Source organism: Chaetodon auriga, chromosome 20 (assembly GCF_051107435.1).
Source record: "Chaetodon auriga isolate fChaAug3 chromosome 20, fChaAug3.hap1, whole genome shotgun sequence".
Classification (NCBI taxonomy): domain Eukaryota; kingdom Metazoa; phylum Chordata; class Actinopteri; order Chaetodontiformes; family Chaetodontidae; genus Chaetodon; species Chaetodon auriga.
The window spans coordinates 10,381,182-10,402,487 of NC_135093.1; the positions used below are offsets into that span (position 1 = coordinate 10,381,182).

The following is a 21,306-nucleotide window of genomic DNA, read 5'->3' on the forward strand; positions in this document are numbered from 1 at the left end:
CTTTAATCTGCTGCAGTGCTTTATTCAGCAGCTGTCTGACATATGAAGACTGTGAGAAGTAATATTTAATTGTTAGCATTGCTCTGAGTTATCTTTCGGCTGGGTGGGAGTAGGGCTGGGTGACTGAGGCGGTCACTCTCCTCCCCTCGCTGCTCACCAAGATAAGAGCTGAGAAACCACAAACCTGCAAGAAAACACCCCAATTCACCCTCAGCGCCAAGGACTCACACTTCTCCACAATGGCTGATTCAAACTCGTAAGTGTGACAATATTTTCAGGGTTATTTTTTTCCAGATTTATTCAGTAAAACTCCACCGTTCAATATACAGGAATGTCAGCGTATGAAAATGTCTTTCAGCGATAAGAAGCCGACAGAGGACGAGAGCAGCAGTCTAAAAAGAAACAAAAAGAAGCAAAAGAAGGAGGATGCCTGGACACCGAAGGGACCCAAGGACCCCTTTGCCATGGTTTGTGTCTTAGCGTGGATGCATACATGCAGTGATGTCCTGTATGTGTGCTGGTTTGTGACAATGTGATGCATGTCACACGTGCAGCAGGTGGACGTGTGAGTTTTGGTTTTTGACTGCAGGAATCAAGCTGACTCATGCTGCTGAGTGACAGTCAAACTTCTATCTTCTTTGGAAAGATTACATAGTAACATGTCCTTGCCTGTCTTGTCCTGTCATAGCTGAACTCTCTTCCAGAGAACAAGCAGCAGGAGATCCAGAGAGCCCTCCACCTCTTCTCCTTGGGCCCAAGCATCCCCAAAACGCTGCAGCAGGCCAAAAGACACACATATCGTTTCTGGGAAACACAGCCTGTACCCAGACTGGGTAAGAAGTTATTCCTGTTCCAACCAGTATTTACTGTGATACTCTGAAAAAGCAGTGGTTCAAACGTATATTCAAAGCAAGAGTTTTACATTTTTGAAATATTCTTATTTGCCGTCTTCTTGGGAAATGTCTGTACATTTAAAATAAAGTTACATCAAGCAGCTAGTTAGCTTAGCTTAGCTTAGCTTAGCACAAAGCAGGGGGAAACAGCGAGCTTGTCTCTGGCCAGCAGTAACAAAATCCACCCCCTCGCACCTCTGATGCTTCATATTTAACAGAAACATAAGACTTTTGTCAATCCTCTCATCTAACTCTTTGCTAGAAAGGGAACAAATATGTAAAATGTTTAACTATCCTGATAAAAGTATAAAAATATGTGCTTTTCACAATGCAGATGGTGCAGGTGACCGTACTGTGCCTCATGGCCCGATACTAAAGGATGAAGCCAGCGTTAGAAAGGAGCCATACTCTCTGCCTCAAGGTTTCTCCTGGGACACTCTGGACCTGAGCAGCTCCACTGTGGTAAGTTACTCAATGTAAGTTACTTTAGGTACATTATTGGAAACTGCATCACATCCAACTATGAAAAATTCTAGTCTTTCAGAGGTAATGAACTGTAAATCTGTAGGAGAGGTTCCAGTTGTCAAGTTTGATGATTTTTCCATCTATCGTTTCAGCTGAGAGAGCTATGCACCCTGCTAAATGAGAACTACATGGAGGAGGATGACAACACTGTCAGATATGACTTCTCTCTGGAGTATCTGCAATGGTAAGCTTCAAGCACGTGCGTTCAGTCACCTTTACTTACTAGATTTTGAGTGTATACGAACAAAACTTTCTTTTTAACCTTTTATTCATCTAGTGGAGGTTACTGAGTGCACATCTCCGTTTCAGCCTCTTCCTGCTCGAAGCAATACCTCAACATTTTGGGGAGTTTTTGTACAGATAGAACAAACAAGACATGAAGAGTTAATGAATGAGCTTTGGAGGTGCTGGTAGGTTTATTTTATTGTAGGTGGACAGAGGCAGGCTAGGTCTTTCCCTCTGCTTCCATTGTTTGTGCTAAGCTAAGCTAAGTGGGTGTTGGCTGTAGCCTTATTTGTAATGCAGAAACAGGAGAGCCACATCAATCCTCTCAACAAACTCTCTGCAAGAAAGCGAAAAAGCGTATTTCCCAAGATGCCAAACATTTCCTTAATGATCGCACGCTTTGAAACATTCACACCTTCGAACTGCTCAGTGCAACTGCCACATTATTTCTTTTAGCCTCTGAATTACACTAAAGGAATTAAGGCGTTGAGCGTCTCAGAAGGACAGCATTATTTTCCCCACTCGACTTTCCGGCCTGACCCTCCAACACTCGGCAGCGGTTGCGATTAGCTACTCTAATCTCTTTAGGACTGCATTTTTTCTCTGTGATCTTCATAAATGGTATCTCCATCTTCAGGGAACGCTTAAATCAAAACATAATAACATTTACTTTGAAAGGAATAATTAACATTAGTGTTCCAGGAACTGGCACAGGTCTCTTGCCCGGAGGTTAAAGAAAGCTGCTGTAGTCATCTCACGCTCTATTCTTTTATTGGAACTTAATCAGAGTTTATTGAACTTCCCTACTTTTATTCACAGTCATATTGCAGACAGTGTCATTCTTTTCCTCTTAAGGGCTTTACAACCTCCTAACTGGCTGGCCCAGTGGCACTGTGGTGTGCGGGTAGACACCAATAACAAGCTAGTCGGCTTCATTGCTGCTGTTCCTGCAGATGTCCGCATATATGAGAAGTGAGTAACTCATAAATATATGCAAAGATATGCATTTATGGGAAATCTGATGAGCAATATCAGTATTCACAGCACTTACCAGCAAAATTGCAGCAATTTTCCTGCAAATGTCTCAAAGCAAACGCTCCAAACGTGTTCTGCAGGGAGAAGCGGATGGTACAGGTCAAATTCCTGTGTGTTCATAAGAAGCTGCGCCTCAAGCGGATGACTCCAGTTCTGATCCGAGAGCTCACCAGACGGGTCAACCAGCAGGGCGTCTACCAGGCTGTCTACACAGCTGGTATAGTGCTGCCCACGCCACTGAGCTCCTGCAGGTAGGAGCTGCTTCATGGGGCTGATTCACACTTGACTTAAAAGCAAAGTAAAGCTGCAATTTCTGGTCTGGAAAATCATTTTCTCAACACTTCTTAATATGAGGGATGTGTTTTGACTCGAACACAAATGATTCTGGAGAAGTCCCAAGAATTGTTGGCAAGTTTTTATCCTCTTTATTTACTAATTTAAAGCAGCAGAATACTTTTGCAGAAAGGTCATGTCACTTGTTTCTAAGCACCAATAAAAATGTGATGAAATGTGTCACGGAATGCTTGTTGGTGCTGCAGGGCGCTGTCAGTCAAATCTGATCAAAACACACCCACCCAGTCCTGATGAAGCAGATCAGCTGAGTTAACCTCTTCATAAAACATGCAGATTGATGTTTTTAACCCCAAATATAACTTTTGGTAATGACTTTTTCCAACCATGAATATTTTATGTTATAGAGAATTAAAAGTTTATGGATCTTTAATAAAATGAATTAAATGAAAATTTTAATTTGGGTTATTATCGGTGGCTCTCTCTGTTTCCCCAGCAAATATACCGTCTATTTAAATATAAACTGACAAACTAGCTTCATTCAGACACCCCTTACATCACGTCCCGTCCTTTCCAAATAAACAAACACATTCTTTTAGATACTGGACTCGGCCTCTGAATCCCCGGAAGCTGTCTGAGGTGAACTATCCAGGTCTGAGACAGACCATGAACCTGCAGAGAGCTGTGAAATTCAACCGTCTGCCTGAGGTTAGTTTGTGCTGCCACCTAGAGGCAAACACCCATTAGTGCCATCATTGCAGTCTGACATTGGCTTGACACAGAATTTTTTATTGATTGACTAAAATGTTGGACTGGAAAAAAAAATCCTTTGTGGTAACAGACCTCCTTCTAGCATTTACTGATTTTTTTTCTTCTGCTGTGTCTTTTCTCGTCTGTCTCTAAGGTGACAAAGACACCAGGTCTGCGCCCGATGACTAAAGAAGATGTTGCAGCGGTACACTCTCTACTCCAGACAAACCTCTGCAAGTTCCACCTCAGCCCCATCTTGTCTTTGCAGGAAGCAGAGCACTGGCTGCTGCCGAGGGAGAACGTGATTGACACCTACGTTGTGGAGGTCAATTTCAGTCTCTCTTTTTTTAATTTCTTTGGAGAGGAAGGAGCTTTCCTCGCCATTTTCTGGAAAATTGAAACTCATATGACGCTGCAGTAGCTAAGAATTCATTCACCTCCCCTCCTCTCATGCAGGGTGCTGATGGCACACTGACAGACGTGGTGAGTTTCTATGGCGTCTACTTCAGGGTGCTGAATCACCCGGTCCACACTGGCCTGAGGGCGGCTCACCTCCGTTATGTTGCCTCCACTGCCACAGACCCGGTCAACCTCATGGAGGACACACTGGTCCTGGCTAAATCTGTGAGTGTGTCAGAATAAACACACTGATTTAAAAATAGCTTCTAATGTGCATAGATTGGGTTGATTGTGTGTTTTTCCTCACTGACAGAAAGGTTTTGACATCTTCTCTGCTCTCGACGTGATGGATAACAAGAGTTTCCTGGGGAAGCTTAAATTCAGCGTCAGTGACAGGGGCCTTCATTACTACCTGTACAACTGGATGTGTCCTGATATGAGCCCAGACAAGGTACTGAATACTGTAATATCTCAAACTCTGTGTTCCGATGTCTCTTTATGCAGTATTGATGTGTTTCAGGAAAGATTAAAGTTTGAGCTATGATGCTGTGCTGCACATTTGAAAACTCTAATACACGTAGACAGCGGTGGAATGTAACTAATCACATTCACTCAACTACAAATTTGAAGTACTTGTACTTTACTAGAGTCATTTTTTTTTTCATGCCAAATTCTACTTGTAATTCACTTCATTTCAGAGGGACATGTTATACTTTTTTACCTCACCAAAAACACACAGAAATCCTAAAAAATTACTTTTAAATTTTTTGATTTGTGATATGGTATACTTCATTGTCACATAACAAGGCTGGTGGAAATGACAGCTGAAAAATCACTCATGACACGAGCAGCTGATCATAACATTTCATGTCATACAAGTTTGTAACATCAGACTGTGGCACACACTGTTGGTTCATAGCTGTCAGCTGTCAGTAATTCATAGTAATGAGTGTATGTTTTGCAGGTGGGCTTGGCGTTACCAAACTAGTTGCCACTGAGGGAAGAGGTCTGTGGTCACAATAAAAAGACCACAGTCATTGGCAGGATGTGAAACTGCTTCACCAACACAGATCAAGGCTCAAAATATAAACTGACAAACTGTAAAAAACCCACAAAATAAAGATGAAATTCCATTTGTAAATACATTCATCATGTGGGCGTCTGTTATTCACTGGGTTCAGCGTTTCTGCAACAGGAGTAGATTGTTTCTGAAATGATGGAGAACTGAGTAAACCACTGTGTGTGTGTGTGTGTGTGTGTGTGTGTGTGGGGGGGGGGGGGGGGGGGGGGGGGGGGCACGCATTAGTCTCCTGGTATTTCTAGGGGAATTGCCATAATCTCTGGTGACATGGCACTATTCATGTGTTTCATTTGATTAGAGGACAAGATCATTAATCATCCTCACTCACACACATAAGAACTCAGACACTCTCACGCAATCTAATACATGCCCAGGCGATCATTTCAGTGTGCATGCCACAGATGCATCATGTCAGGCGTAAATGCAATCAAGTTAAATCTCATCTGGACATGATATGAGAAATCAGAAAGCACGTTTCTGCAGGTTTCACCCCTTACAAATAATTCATAAACAAGGCTGTAGCTTGAGAAAAAGTGCAATACAGTAATTCATATATTACATATTGTTATTCACTGTTAGAGTAATTTGAATCGTTTTTTTCTCCCTTGGTATAATCTAATTCATTTACACCATACAGCAACCAGTGATTACTTCTACAAGGTACACTACTACTGAAATTGGAAAACAGTATACACGTGGTTTGTAGCTTTATATCTAGACCATGTGCCATCGTCTAAATATAAGCAGCAGGGGGCGCTGCAAGACTTAACATTACATGTTTATTATAGATGCAGATATCAGCGCTGCATTTCATTGTTACTCCACTACAACAGTACAGCTTATTAGGAGAGCATCTCCAACGCCCTCTTTCACTCTGTAAAAAGATTATCTCTTTGTGTGTGTGTGTGTGGGGGGGGGGGGGGGGGATTGGATACGTTTTTAGGAACTGAAATGAAAGTGCGAGTATCTAAGAATGTGCTACTGTGAATATACCTTTCACTTCTTTTATTTACTTATTTTATTTTCTACTTCCGAAAAACACTGAGGAACAAAACATAATTACGACTTCACACTCGGGGAAGAGGGCGTTCACCAAAAGCACTTGAACGCAACACCACGCTGAGTGCGGACCAATCAGAAGCGAGGAGGCTTTTTAAGTTTGAAGTTACCGGATCTACCAGCACTTCTCCGTGTGGTCTCTGAACCCTGCACGGGCAGCACAGAGCCGTGTCCCCCCTCAGTTTCAGTGGAGGATGACTAAAGGAAGCCAGCCTGTTTTCTGAAGTAGACAAGTGTCCATTAATTCCTGTTTTTTCTTTTCATTGTCGTCGAGGAGTCCCTCTCGCCGGCTAAACGTCAGTGAGACGAGTACCAGTGACGAGCTGAGGTGAACGTTAGCATCGTCACGAACTTTCCAAAACATAACGCTAGCTAACGTGCTGTGCAAACCTCGGTGTGGTTTCGTCGTCTTATGTTTGAGCAGCTGTCTGCGAGAGTCTCACAGTCGTATCTCCGTGGATGTTGTGTTTGCCGACACTCGAGCAACCCCCCATAAAGGATCGCAGGTATGTTGTGCACAGTGTCAGTTGGCAGTTTATGTTGTAACATTGTAATGAGTGTGTAGTTGCGCTGTATGTTAGCTTACGACTCCACTTGACTCAGACAGTTGCACAAACTTTAGTCTTAAGTTATAGTATTTGATAGGCGTTTAAGGAAACGCGTGTTTGTGACAGTAGTGCTATTCTTCGGTACAGAATGTTGCATTCAAGGATATGAGTTTTGTGTCGACACAGCTCCGTTGCTGTCATTGCGTTAGTCATCTTAGTTCCCTTCCTTTATCATGAAGTGCAGCCTAGTTCTCACGGTGACAGCACACACTGGAGGAAATCGTGCTTTTTGTTTAGTCTCTCCTACTTTGTAATCTCACAAGCGATTTGTACTGTTCTGTTAAAGCCTTTGCATAAGTATACCCAGTGCACTTGTAGTACTCCAATTGAATTTGGGCTTTTTTGTGAAGGCACTCTCCGTGTTGACAGATCAAGTGACAGCACATCCATGGCAGCTGGTTTTATCCGTTCCCCCACTGTCTTACTTAGGCTAATTGGTCAACAGAGGACAGAGAGTGAGAGGGGTTGACAGCCTCTTTGCAAACAGTGACAGAGAGGTTCGCTGCAAAAGCACCTGTGAAAACAAAGCGATAAGAAGGTGTGAGATCTGTCAATATATACCTTTTTTTTATTTTTTTTTTTAACTTTTGTGGTGAAGGTTATAATAATGTCACTACAGACTCGGTTATGTAAGTTTGCACAAAACAGCTTGGAATCAAAGTCGTGTTTATCTGTGTCAGACTGCCATGACTATGCAAATACTTGCAAAGTGCTTGGGTGATGTGTACAGTGGAGATGCATGAGGCTTGTTTGATTTCCTCTGAAAAACAGCGACTGCACTCTTTGTGAGGTGCAGCCTGTGTTTGTTCAGCGTGCATTTCTTTTAGCAGTCGTTTTCCTATGGTTTTAAATGGGGCCTGGCTCTTATCGCTTGTCACCAGGCTGGGAAATGAAATGTTGTGTTCAGAATCATTGAACTTTAGGGGGAGAAATTATGAAACCCAAAGTTCAATGCACTGTATCTTCAAAATATATGGGAAGATTTGACCCCATGAGATGTCGCTTACTTCCAAAAAGAGCTTTAATTCAATGTAATCTTGTGCTGTTGATCATCTCAGGTGTAGCTGTTGGTGAACAGAATGAAACTCATTGAAGCGTCATATCCAAGGGCTATGGTGTTTGAGGCTTGCCAGACTGTAATTTTCCCACTTTATGGAATCTCGGCGTCCTGTGTCACAACAGGTTTCTCAAGACCTTCCTCAGCCCGCTGGTGTTGAGCAAGGCAGGCAAACAAATCCGATGCACACCTTGATAAGACATACTGAGTGTCTGTGTGTCAGGCACCGAGCAGGACAGCACACGTTTGTCTTACTCTTCTACTCATTACTAACACATTATGCTGCTTTCTGTTACTGCCGTTGTGCTGGGAAATTACAGAAAGTTGACAGAGCACAGTCATCACTGAGAAATATCCATCCTGTGCAGAGCAACTGGACCAGAGAGTGTCAGCAGAGCAGGGAGTGGCTGCTCACTACCGGCCTCTTTACCTTTTGGACCATGTAAAGACCCCAAACAAAGAGACAGGCGCTCCATTGTTGTTGAACAGATGTAGGTGTTATGTAGTTGTGGTAAGTGTTATCATTCACCTGAATGCCTTGTGTTGGTCAGGGGGTGGTGTTGCGTTCCCCCTTGAGGGATTTTGTTACTCAACACTGCCGAGAATGCATTTAGAGTGGGCGGATGAGCGTTGGGGGGCTCCTGCTGCAGAGACTTGTCTTGTTTAACTCTGGAAGATCTGCTCATTTTTTTTCCCCCTGCAGAGCAAGTTATCACCACCGCAACTGTGGATAAACTTTCAATGTCTGGATCACAAATATTACAAGAAAGCTATCGCTATAGCAGTGTGAAAGCATCCCTCTGGTCTGTTCTCTACAATGATTATGCTTTTCAGAGCAATATGAGATGAAGAAATAAGTGGAAAAGCAATCCATGCTTGCTCTGCAAACATCAGCACTGATTGACTTTATGCCCAAAAGCTGTGTGACTGAAGTGTTGCCCTGTCGTCTTTTGGCTTCTGTGAGGACTTTTCCTGCTTTTCAAAGCTTCAGATTATTACATTTGGCTTTTATTCTGTGTGCACTGCTGCAGTGTTGCCAGCCTTCTGCCATGAAGGTGTGATTTTGTTCGGTGAGTGTACCTCCCACAGAGTGTTACTTAGCTGAAAAGTAATTGAAGGGATGTGAAAAATGCTCTTGTTAAATTAGGATTTGAAATTAGATTTAAATGGGCAATTAAGGGTTTTAACAAGGCTCTGAGAGGGGAAGGCTCGGAATAAATACACTTGTGCCTCAGTGTAGTTGAAAATTAGCAAAGATTTACTTGCATATCTATCTTGGATTGGCAGTTTGATTGCATTTTAACACAAAATTGTTGAAGAATATCCATTTGTCGGTTGCTTTTATTGAAACTTCTCTTAATGAAACTCTCCTGTTGTGCATTTCTGTTCAGGGCGAGTGAAGATGCAAGCAGCTTCTCAGCCTTTATGTGGATGTTCAACTTAAAACCCTATTTGCAAGAATTTTGCGACATGGTGCCCCTACAGTCTCAGAGTGTGATTTACTTTTACACCGCTGTCGTGAATACATATGGCACAAATCACACCATGAACCCCCAAAGAACCATGCCAACTGTTGGGAACCAGAACAATATGTCGCTAACACCTGGCTGTAACAGGCTAGCGGCTAAACCCCTGTTGAAATGGGCTGACTTGGCTTATGATCAAAGACTAGCAAGTCGACAGCTTTGCTAACACAGCCACACACCAAGAAAGTGCAACAACACACGGCATAGCAAGCCAGCTAATTTTATGTACTAGCCCAACAGCAAGAAGGCCAGCTCTTCGTCTGTCCTCTTACCAACTACTAAAAGTGAGACCAAGATTTAGTCATGGTGGATCTCAACATCGTCTTTGGTCTGTTTTCCTCTACCATGAGGGAACTGAGAATATCAAGCTAACTTCCTGTAGCTAGCTAAAGACCTCTTGTTGGTGGGGTGTGATGTAGTGCCGTAAAGCATTTCACACATCTCGCATAAAGCCCTTGCACGCTCAACAAGTTATGTAATGCAAAAACAGATTATTTTAAGGTAAAAATAGCTGCATAATGTTGCTTTAAGGTATGAAAATGTGTTACACAAAGTAAGGAAAACACTTATTCATAGTATTAAATATTGTATCTTCACTTTCACCCTGAAGCGTTACCTGCATGTGTTACCTGTCCTGATGTAACCGTTAAGTAACATGCTGCAGATGCACTGTAAAACTTGGCTGCAAAAAAAATCAGGCACAAGATCCAGCCACTCAACCTCATCTCTCCACTATCTCCAGGTCTGACCCATGCTCTCTCCTCCACTCACAGCAGGGTTTGATGTCGGCTGCACTGCCAAGAAGTTCTGCAGTACAAATATTTATAGGAAGCAGAAAGGATGTGACAATGTGAGCAATAGGAACTCCACAGGGAAGAGTGCTAGGGGTTACCCTCAGGCTAATCTCCACTAAGACATATTTATAAACCTAGCTACAGTTAGAGTGGACCGCTTCCAGCTTCCTCACCAAAACGCTAACTGTATTCGGTCAGCAACTGCACAGCCAAGGCCCACATCAATGAGGTTTTTAACCAGTGAAATATTTGCATGACACGTAAACATATGGTTATATTTCAAACTTTCATCTGATTTGCACACGCATAATAGTTTCCATGCATAAGGGATGCTAGATTTCATCTTGTTTTAGCTCAGTGCCAGTCAGACCAAAATTTCATCTGACACCACTGTCAACTGAAAATAAAGCCCCAGAATAAAATATCACAGTGTTTTGAATCTACGTTCAAAGCAAGTGAGTTTATGGGCAACCTTCTGTGTGCATGTGAGGCGGGGTTTTATTGCCTCTGTGACCATGCGAGTGACAGATGATGCCATGAAACATCCATTAATAAAACATGCACAAACAGATGTATCATTGTAAACCATATGTATGGGTATAGCCAGAGCATTGTGCTTTAACACAACATTTTGAATGCAAACTGAAATGGGGGTGTAAAGTTTGCATAGAAGGGAGTATTCATGGTATTCAGTACTGCCCTTGCTTAGCGTATTCTTAGAGTTTTATTATGTAATATTCAGCAAATACGCTTATTTCCCAGCATATCAAACTCCTCCTTTAAACCTGACACAGACCCTGTGCCCAATCATATTAGTTTTTTCTGTTCTTGTATAGGAAGGGACAATACACACTATGAATACATTTCTGTGGACCTCAGTTAGCAACAGGTCAATTTCTCCTTTATACGACATTTTAGGCATTTCATATTGATATTTACAGCACCCAGAAAGGTTAATGACTCCAGTGGCCTCAGTACTTAATACTATGGTGCTCTTCCATTTCTGTTTTTTTTTTCTACTTTAGAGTCTAGTTGGCATTAAATGGTTAATACCACTACTGTTAATACCCCATCTCTCAGCCATAACCCATCCCCCTGCAACATAGGAGACCCCCTTAACCCCTCCACCCCCTGCTCGGTAGCATTCCAGCTGGCCAGATGGTGTCTGCTCTGCACAGCAGACACCAGAGAGCCGAGAGAGAGAAACCCCATGAGCAGGATTCTCCGGATGAGACATTCCACCCCACTGATCTCTGCTCCCCACCCATCCCCTCACCCCCCACCCGCCACTTATGTCGCCCTCTCAGTTCAGCCTTGTCTGTATCTTGCAGATGACCATTCTCGGGTGAAGTCCATGTTGATAAGATGTTGACATGCGGAAAAATCGTGTCAGCTGGTTTCTCGGGAGGGACAGCTCTGAAGTTTCTCAGGAGTGAACTGAGAGCAAGAATTGTGTGTGTTTAGCCCATATAAATAGCTGGAGTTGCGTGCTTCCGATACATGCAAGTTATGCAGTACCATGGTCATAACACATCTAAAATGGATTGCATGCATGTGTAGTTACAGTATATTATCGTGACTGGAATGATTGTTGACCACCTCTAATGCATTTACTTTGTGAAAAATAAGTTGGTCATGCATTTTTCTCACATTTTCCAAGGAATTTGTTTGTCAGATTTCCTCCTCGCTCATGCACAGTAAATGCAGACATATTGTACACCTACGCTTTGTGCATTTGTGGGAGATAGTAGCTTCAGGGTTTAGTCGCGTAAATGTGGGAAGTAAACAAGGAAGAGGGAAAAACATACAAGCGAAACATCAGCTCTACTCAGAGGGACCTAGTCCAAGTTTTAAAATAGTTGAAACAGCTTTGATTGAGCGTACTGCTGAATGTCTCGGCCAATTTGTACATTTTTCACTCTTTCCATCAAAAGTTGGCAAATTCGATGCTCTCGAAGTGTTGCTGGAGTGAGGCAATGCTTTCCGTATGTCAGGGTGCAACGAAGCCAGGGTAGCAATCGGTGTGAGGGTAGGTGCTTTAACTGTAGCTGCAACAGTACATCTGCCCCATAAAAAAACTGCGGGTGTTTGTTTCTGGCCCACATTAACTCACTGAAAGAAATCCCGTGAAGCAAGTTGTGTGTTGTGTATGTGCAAATATGTGTGTATAGGATCCCTTAGTTAGATAAAGCCCCACCCCTCCCACTCCGCACTCAGGCTTCCATGATTGCAGCCTTCTTGGAGAGCCAGTATTTCTGTCGGCCTGTTTTGTGATTCTCCAGTTGCGTGTCCATGTGCACGGCAGTGTGTGTGTGTGTGTTTCTGTGTGAATTTGCTTGTTTCCTTTCCCATACGTCACATTTTAATGGCTCCTTTGAATGCAGCAAACAGAAAGCCGGAAGGCTGGGACAATGAGCTCGCCTGTAAAAAAAAAAAAAAAAAGGGAAAGAAAGAGGAAAACACACAGATGCTCCTCTGTGTTCCACCTCATAGCCTTACTGAGTTTGAATGACATATGCTGTTATTCCCCTCGACAAAGATTCCAAGCAGGGGAAGCAGCACACTTTCCTCGCTCGGTGACAATGGCAGCTCCGCCTCAAGCAGGTCAGTACAGTTTTTACAGTGTCAGTTACTCAGCCAAAGCAGAGTGCAGGCATGAGTACCCAGGGGGTTGTTATGTCAACTGCCTCTCGGGTGACTGGCTTCAGTCAGCAGGACTTCTGGTAAAAGGGATTTGAGGGAGTTTGTGTCTGTGTGAGAACAGGGGGAAGAGAGGGAGGGATGGATTAGGCTCAGGCCCTGTTTTTGCCCCATCCTCCTCCTCCTCCTCCTCCTGCTCTGCAGCAGCAGATCTTATCTTCCCTCCTCCCCCATACCACCAGACTGGGGCCCCTTGGCACCCTGGAGACACATGCCCCACAAAGCCATCACATCCACCCTCACAAAAGCCCATTCTGTCCTCAGTCCTTTCCATCTTCTTTCCTCTTTCCCTCTGCTCTCTTGACCTCGGCGGTTCTCCTCATTCACCCTCCTCCTCCTCTTTTGATCCTTTTTTGTATCCTCCCTCACCATACATACTCTTCTTCCTCCTTCCTCTGCTTTTCTTTCCTCTCTCGCTTCATCCCCCTCTCCCCCTTTTCCTATTTTCATTGCAGCTCAGAGCCAGGGAAGAGTTGAGTCATGTGAATGAAGGGCTTCTGCCATGTTAGACCAGCGCACCCCTCCTGTCAGAATTGTCTTTTGAAGCTCTCTATTAGCAGAGGCCCATTTCAATAAGATGAAGTGTTGTGAGCCTCTACAATTGCAATTAAAACTTAATTCTGCCAGCAGTTGCAGGCACGGTACTTAAACCGCCTCAAGTGCTGAAAGATTGCTTTTTAATGAGAAACACATTGGTCACTCAGTATGTGGTTGATTGTTGTATGAGGGTGGTTTAAAAAAAAGTGTGACACACCCTGGAACCGCCCCCGACCCAGCTGTGTTCTGATGCATCTGCCTGGTTGAATGTATTGGTTAAAAGCCAATGCTTAATGTGCAGTCTGTGGAAGATAGAGTTATTGGATTAGGGACTGGTGACCCGTACTCAGGCCTATCTGCTTTCAATGGTTGGTCACGTGACCTGGTTGCAGTCATACACACCCATGCACACAAACATGCAACATAATGTATACTGTTCAAATTGCAGGACTCTGTGGTATGTCACTTTTTCTGGGTGGTTGAGATTTTATTTTCCTTTTATCCAATGTATTATTTTCATCGTGCCTTTCTTTACACTGCAACATTGGTACTTAGGGATACACATTACGTGACCAAACCTCAAAGCAAGGCAACAATGCCTTTGTAAGTCACTCAGATATCGTGCACAGTGAAATTGTCGATTGCCCCTGCATTGAAGATATTTCCTTCTTTTGTTGTGCTGTTTTATGTTCCCTGAACTTTGCCAAAAATTCCCCAGAGCTTTTCTTAAAAATGGACCATCGGTCTCTTTCTGCCTGCTCCCTTTGCTTTCCATGCACTGGCACCTGGTTTTCTCAGTGGAGCAAAGTTTCCACTCTCCACCCTCTTCCCTCAGGAAGAATGTGTGTCAGGAGCTGGCCGTGTCTTTAACTGCCTCCTCTCTTTTTCTACAGCGGAGGAAAGTTGATGTGTTAAAGTCTCTCTGATGCTCGCCGTAACTTTATGTGGATTCCTGAAGGTTCACAGTGGCAAACTGTTGTCATAATACAAAGTGTTGGTGTTGAACAGATACCCTGTGTGCAGTGTGAGTACAGCTTTACAGAGATTTTGAGTCTAATAACTGTCAAAATACGGGCTGTTTCAGGTGTAAATCTCTGTGTTGTTCAGTAAGACTTGAAAGGTAAGAAAAGAGATAAAATCAAGGGGCAGTTCCAGTGAAGCTGAACTGAACCAGTTTGCAGCTATTGGAAACATTTGTACAATAGTTTGTTTCTGCCTTTGGTTGGTTGTTTGGACATGGACCAATGAAGTGACCAGGTTATCGCTTTTCCTCTTCAAGCTTTGCTTTGGGTGTTACTGAGCTGAAGAGAAAGCCCCTGAATTTTTATAGAGTCAAGATCCCTTTCTTTTCCTATGTAAATCCACTGTTTTTGAAGAGGGTGTAGCCTGCATTCCTGTGCTGTCCTCCTGTGTGGACATGTGAATTCTGAAAAAATGCACAAACTGATGCCACAGGTCAGCTTTTGCCTCTGAGGCAGCGTTCTGTCTCGCCCTGGTCTTGGAGTGAATCAGTGAGTTAATGTCTAAGTGCTCCCTTTGGATCTGTGCGACAGGTATTCTCTTCCCAGGAGAGGCCTGTTTCCCATTGATTCACCCATGTAGATAATGACATCAGTGGGCTGTGAGTAACAATGACAGGATGAAATTCGACTGGATTTTCTTCAGGTGCTTTATATGACTCACCTTTTAGTAAAATGTTATATGAAGGCCAAACACCAGCCAGTAACACACTAATTAGCTAAAACTAATGGACAAATGGTTGATATGTCCAACTTCAGCTGCTCCAAGTGGTAGCAGTACAAATGCAAACTCAACCAAACCGTCCTAAACAGTGACAGTTTAATAGTGTGAAATGACATCTGTCTTAAGGGTGATGTCAGGATGCGACTTCTGCATTTGTGGTATATTGCATTTATTACTAAGTCTAGAACAGCTGTTATGTAATCTTAAGCAACTGTGTATAACCACTGGAGGTCTTTGCAGAGAAGTAAATATTTAAGAATGGGACCATCTTGGAGTACTTGTAAGAGGAAGCGATGACACCAAATGCAAAACTGTTTTGAGGACGTCTGGCTGTTGAACCCTTTGAAAGTTTTCTCGCTGCCCATACCCGTCCTGTCTCTCCAGAGAGTTTTGGACATTTGCCAGGCTTATGAGTAACGTTTCCTGATTAATCAAGCATTTAGGGAGGAGGATATGGGGCACAATCAGGAAGTGACACACTTGGCCTTTGCAGAGACAGATCTTCCTCTTGTAGTCACAGACTACTCCCAGTGAGCAATATAAGGTCAGAAAACACTCCAGTGATTGTAAATACAGGTTTGTTTACATACCCTAAAGGAGCAGGAATAATATTGCCTTCATGAATTAGCAGGTAGGACTGGTATAACTACATACTGAGCAGGAGATGTACTGTCGTCAGTGAAACACGAGCCACGCATGTGCTTCGATATTTTTCTTACCGTCTGTCCACCAACAAACGCCTCGATTGAGATAAATGTGACACTAAGTGCCTTAACGAGAGTCAGGCCGAACAAGCTCACTTATCCACGTCACTTTAATGCAAATGGGAGTGCGTGTTTTCTCCCCCTCCACGACCACCTTTATCATCTCGTACTGAATGACTTCCAGCACGTTAGCTCTTGTTCACAGCCCTCTTAATGTGTTTTGGTCCTGCACTTTTCTGCTTACTCCGCTGTATTTCTGAAGAAATAACCATAAATAGGTAAAGATACCTTGGAGCGTTTTTGGCAGTGTGAAACACCTACCAAAACAAATACTGTTGGCTGAGTTCACGTTTGCTGATAGGAGTGATGATTTTTAAAGTATGACTCACAACTGTGTGTTCAGTCCCCCTTGCTGCTTAAAATAACACAGGCAGCTTCCAAACAAAGCAGCCTCGATGTTCTGGGTCTCCATGGACAAGCTTTAGCGTACTGTTTTGCACTCCTTTTATAGGTAGTGACCTAGGTGAATTATGTAAGCGTGTGCATAGCCCTGAAATCAACATCCAAACTCGGGATCTTTTTGCCTTCATAAGGCAAAAGATAATTCACAGGCTCTGGAGTGACAGGCAGTTTGAACCTAAAAACAAGTGATGTTAGTGTTTGATGAGTAAAGTGCTCCAGAGAGCATCACAGTTCACTGCTGCCTCAGTTTTAGATAGGTTTTGGTATTTTTGATATTATATTTCATGGACTTCACAACCAAATCGAACCTTTTCCTGAAATGCTAACCTTTTTAACCCTGGAGCAGAAATCAGATACAACTCCTGTAACTTCATTTTCTTATTGAGCTGTGGAACTCCTGCAGGCTTGAGGCTGAGTAGTAATGGATTTACCGCTACCAATTGATTATGCCTGCATATTTAATAGGCCATTTGGTTTTCATATTATGCTGTAAATTCCATTTAAAAAGCTTTATCCTCATCTGATCCTGGTTACAGCCCTAGAATGTGTTCTAGTTTCTGTTCTGGCTACGTTTCATTGGCTGTGGATACTTGCTGCTGGACCATGGTGAATATTTTTCTATGTAGTGTGAGGCATATATTTCCTGGTGTGTTGGTTTCTTGGACATCTCCAGGCCAATAACATGGAGCAGACAATATGTAATTGTCCGGCAGTGCTACAGTTTATGGTTGGACTGAATTCAAATCCACACAAGGGAGGCACTGTTTAGCCTAGCACTGTTATGTTAGGTGGAGGAGGTATAGGAGAGGTCAAGGTGAGGACTGACACGCTCAAACACACGCATCCCCTGACATATACACTGATTTCCTGTGTAATATTTCAAAGCCATATTTTTAAAGGGGGACCAAAAGTCCTCATTCTGGGCTGGTTTTATAGCCCAGCAGGTGGTCAGAGGTCAGAGTGGGTGCACTTGAGATTTGTTCAAGCTTGTCATCATTACAGAAAAAGGTTCTTGGAGTCAGCTCATTTATTCCACCTTATGTCCAGAGTCACCTCAGTCTCTCTCTCTCTCTCTCTCTCTCTCTTACCTTGACCCATTGTTCACTTTCCCTCTTTATTCTTAATGCTCTCGTTACTAACACTGTCCAGGCACAGCACTCTCGTTTATATTGTTCCCATACTCCTGTTCCTGGCCATAAATGTGAGAACCAATGTGCTGAAGTAACTCATGCCCTGTAATTTGAGGGATACCAGGGGCCTACTTTAAACCCCTGCCCCTCTCTTATACATATACACCTCCTTTTGTTCACCTCTTTTTCTTCTTCTCAGCTGTCCTCTGACAGAAGCCCCAAGGCATCATGAGCATACTTGTGTTTTGAGAGATGCCTGTGGAAAGCCCTTGTGCTTGGAGTGGAGCAATTAGAAACTGCGCACACATAATTTTTATTGCTGTTGTCATCTGTTGATGCATTTAAGTGAGTGCAGTTTTCAAACCCCTGCATCCGAGGCATGTGTGGTTTGCTGCTCCGCGAGCACTTAATGGAACAAAATGAGCTCAACTCAACCTCCTAATTTTTTACCTCCTAAATTTGACTCACTTGGTATTGAAAAGTCAAAAGTTATTAAATAGCGCACATTTTTTATTGTGCTAGATGTGGAAAGGAGATGTTAAACAGATAATCCTTTTCAGGGGAACAAGAGGCTGAAACCTGTCCCAGCATGCAATGCTTGAGAGCCTCTGCACTCTCCACCATGGAAAGGATACAAGTCTATCACACGTAGACAGACAGACACATTCAGACTTATGGGCATGCATTGTCCATGTAGTAAATACAAAATCGTTATGGGGTGGGGAAATGTTCAAGAGGTGATTAGCCCAGACTCAAATCCTCAACTAAGTAAGGAATGAAATGGGATGAAGATGTTATTTGATGTGTGACCCCCCCCCCCCCCCCCCTTTTCCCATCCGGCTCTGAGTCGATGGAGTAGAGGTTATATGAGAGTCTCACTGCGGTTGTCGGCTGTCTTTGTGCAGAGCTTGCTGACATCATTCTCACAGGGCAGGGCTTGGCTTGGAGCTCTGCAGCTGAGCCACTTTCCTATGAAAGCTGGAGAAGTATATGCCTTGGTTTTACACAGTTTCAGACTGCCAGTCATCTGAAATTGTACTCTACAATCATGATGCGCTAATGATGTCTATCTTTCTTGTTTGCAGCGCTGGGACGATTTTGATGTAGAGAGACATTGGTGTCAGGGGAGATCTACAAGAAAGCTGATATCTGGGTTAGCACAATTGAAGCAGCAGCTTGGAATCCTCTCACCTGCATTCGAACCCTGAACTGAATTTAACAGAAAAATGGATGGAATAGACACCCTGCAGAGCTCGGCCCCAGAGACCAAGGCTGAGCGAATTGCCCGCTACAAGGCAGAGAGGAGGAGGGAGCTGGCTGAGCGCTATGGCAACACAGATGAATTCACCTCGAAATATGTCCGCAAGGACAGAAGAATTGGCGACACGTCCGAAACAGTGTCTTCGGAAACCAAGGAGAAGGAAAAATACGAGGATAATGGGTCAGAGCAAACTTATACCAGGAGGGGCCTCAGGAATAAAGTAGCAGAACCTGTGGAGCACACTGCTGATGAGCCCGCCCTGGAAAAAGAGGGTACCACTCACCTCAAAACAGACACCGTTTTATCCACCATGAAGACGTCCTCTCATTGCAGGTGAGTTTATTCACACTGTCACAAGTTAAAGACAAAGCACACTTCTATTGCCCATTGTTTGTTCAAGACCAGTCACATTGTTGTTCTCAGTGGACGTAAACTTGGCCAGAGACATTAAACAAAACGCTGCCCAGGCATGGAGACTCAGGGGGCTACTGCAAGTAGAGCGCAGACTAACATCTCAGGATTAGAAGGCGCAAACAAAATCCTGCTGTATTACTGAGATATTCTCCACAGACAGAGTGTTGAAGAGCCATACAGTCTGTGACGTACCTGATTTACAAGTAAATCTTCTTAAACACGGAGCATCATGTCCAGATGTTCAGTAATTGCAACTGAATGAAGGACAGTGGCTTCTCTCTGAGGCATCCTTTGATTTAGAGAAGATTTGCTTACGTGTTTGGCTAGTAAAGACGACTAATAGATTACTGTAAAGGGGCTTGCTGGCTCCTAATGAAAGAAGAGGAGGCACCAAGCCGGCACATTTGGAGAACACACTTAGTGCTATCTTCTCTTTGAAGTAAACAGGGCTGCTAACATTTCCAAACTTGGCCATGTGTGCAAAGCAGAGGACTGCCTCATTTATTTTGCCATGGTATGTTTTGCACTGATGACATGCAAGCTGCTTGTTTTGCAGTGATGTGGGAGAACTCACATGCTCAACACATCTGAGAATAACAAACAGGAACGGTCACAATGACTTGGAGGAGTTTTCTCATTGGTCGACAGGAATGTTGTCTGAGGATTGTACATAGATGGAGTAAAACATGACCGGTCGTGGGGTTTGAGGATGTAAGAGCTGTGATAAAGCCGGGGATTGTGCTGTGTGCACATAGACGGACATGTTTGTTCCTGAAAAACAGCCTGAGGGAATGACGATAGAGAGAGAAGAACCGAGATGGACAGAGTGTTGAGATAATGTCAGAGACTGGGCTTATTCGGGGAGGATAGAGGCTATATTGGGCTCTGCCAAGTTTTCATGCCCTGCACTTAATGAAGCAAGACATTTAGACAGCTGTGATCGATGGCTTGTTAGATATCATAGACCAATTGTTTTAGAAGATTGGGAAAGATGGGCATGTCTCGTGTTGTAATAGACTTGCAAAAGAAATAGAGTACGTGTAGCGCGGCATGTTTCAGCAGATATCAGCCATCAGGTGTTGCACTTGGAGCTTTGTTGTTCTTCTTTATATATGACACTGCGTATGTGCTCAAGTGCAAAGTTTATTGTTGAAATTGATCCATTTTAAAGTGTTTTAAAACCACAGTTTTGTCTTAAATTGTTGATACAGAGTTAGTGTCCACATTATGCAACGTGTTAAGAACTGTTTTCTTACTGTCAGCTCACTGAGGCGGAAAGAATATTTGACAAAATACAGAGTAAAGTCGCACAAAATGTTATGGACTACATTTTTAATTACAGAGAGCAGGCAAACGGGCTGACGTGTTGACGTGTTTGCCTCACATGCCTGCCACGTTAGCTACTAATCTTGTCAGTTTTGTTATGACGTCTGCTGTCTGTCACAGTCCAGCTGTGCGGACTCATGTGCACACACGCATACACATCATTCACAGTCAACAGAGACAGCTCTGTGGAAGTCATTGTTATTAGCCAATAACTTGTCAGCAGCTTGTTAGCGGTTTATTTGCATATTATGCTTTCCCCTTCGATTCCTTGGAATAATTGGAGTTGCCTGTGTTTTATTTATTGATTCAAAATCACAAAACGTTGATCCTGGTCCCTCTTGTTTGACTTACAGATCCTTCTGAATTGTATAGCAGTAGAATACAATTCCTCTTTGCCTTGCATGTGCTTCATGATTACAGCATTACACACATTCACTGAACCTTCACAGGCAACATATTTGTGTGTGTGTGTGTGTGTGTGTGTGTGTGTGTGTGTGTGTGTGTGTGTTACAGGAATAGCATAAAGGAAACTGGAACTCCACTGTTCCAGTGATAATGAACGCTGTCTGTCATCCTGTTTATCTGCCTCAGACGTGAATCCTTCCCTTGTAGAGTTGCAGCTGCAGGGTGACTTAATAAAATAATGTTTTGACGATTCACGGTTACCTAAAAGTCACCCATAGCAATGAAAGAAAATGTAAGCAAGAGTCCTACCACCTAACATGTTATCTGTTCCTGTGAGAGCACTGTAACATCAGGTTTCTTTGTCTGCTCATTGATGTTCGC

General features: G+C 43.3%; 2 protein-coding genes across 4 annotated transcripts in view; both read left to right on the top strand.

Moving 5' to 3' along the window:
- The first annotated feature begins 347 nt into the window (after nt 1-347).
- On the top strand, nt 348-5,182 carry LOC143339249 (glycylpeptide N-tetradecanoyltransferase 2-like). The gene is made up of 11 exons (XM_076760412.1): nt 348-467; nt 689-833; nt 1,237-1,355; nt 1,511-1,602; nt 2,499-2,615; nt 2,759-2,929; nt 3,569-3,677; nt 3,874-4,044; nt 4,176-4,343; nt 4,432-4,569; nt 5,083-5,182. The coding sequence occupies exons 1-11, from the start codon at nt 348-350 to the stop codon at nt 5,104-5,106; spliced, it is 1,374 nt and encodes a 457-aa protein (XP_076616527.1). The 3' UTR covers nt 5,107-5,182.
- Nucleotides 5,183-6,381: 1,199 nt separating this feature from the next.
- The window catches only part of svild (supervillin d), a 41,752-nt gene continuing 26,827 nt past the window's right edge, over nt 6,382-21,306 (top strand). Inside the window, exons 1-2 of one of the 3 annotated variants that reach the window (XM_076760034.1) lie at nt 6,382-6,764; nt 18,605-19,113. In XM_076760034.1, the coding sequence (XP_076616149.1) occupies nt 18,746-19,113 (368 nt within the window). In that variant the 5' untranslated portion in view covers nt 6,382-6,764; nt 18,605-18,745. Of the gene's footprint in view, nt 6,765-9,830; nt 12,848-18,604; nt 19,114-21,306 lie in introns of those variants that run through there. The other 2 variants (XM_076760035.1, XM_076760036.1) reach the window with 2 other exon arrangements.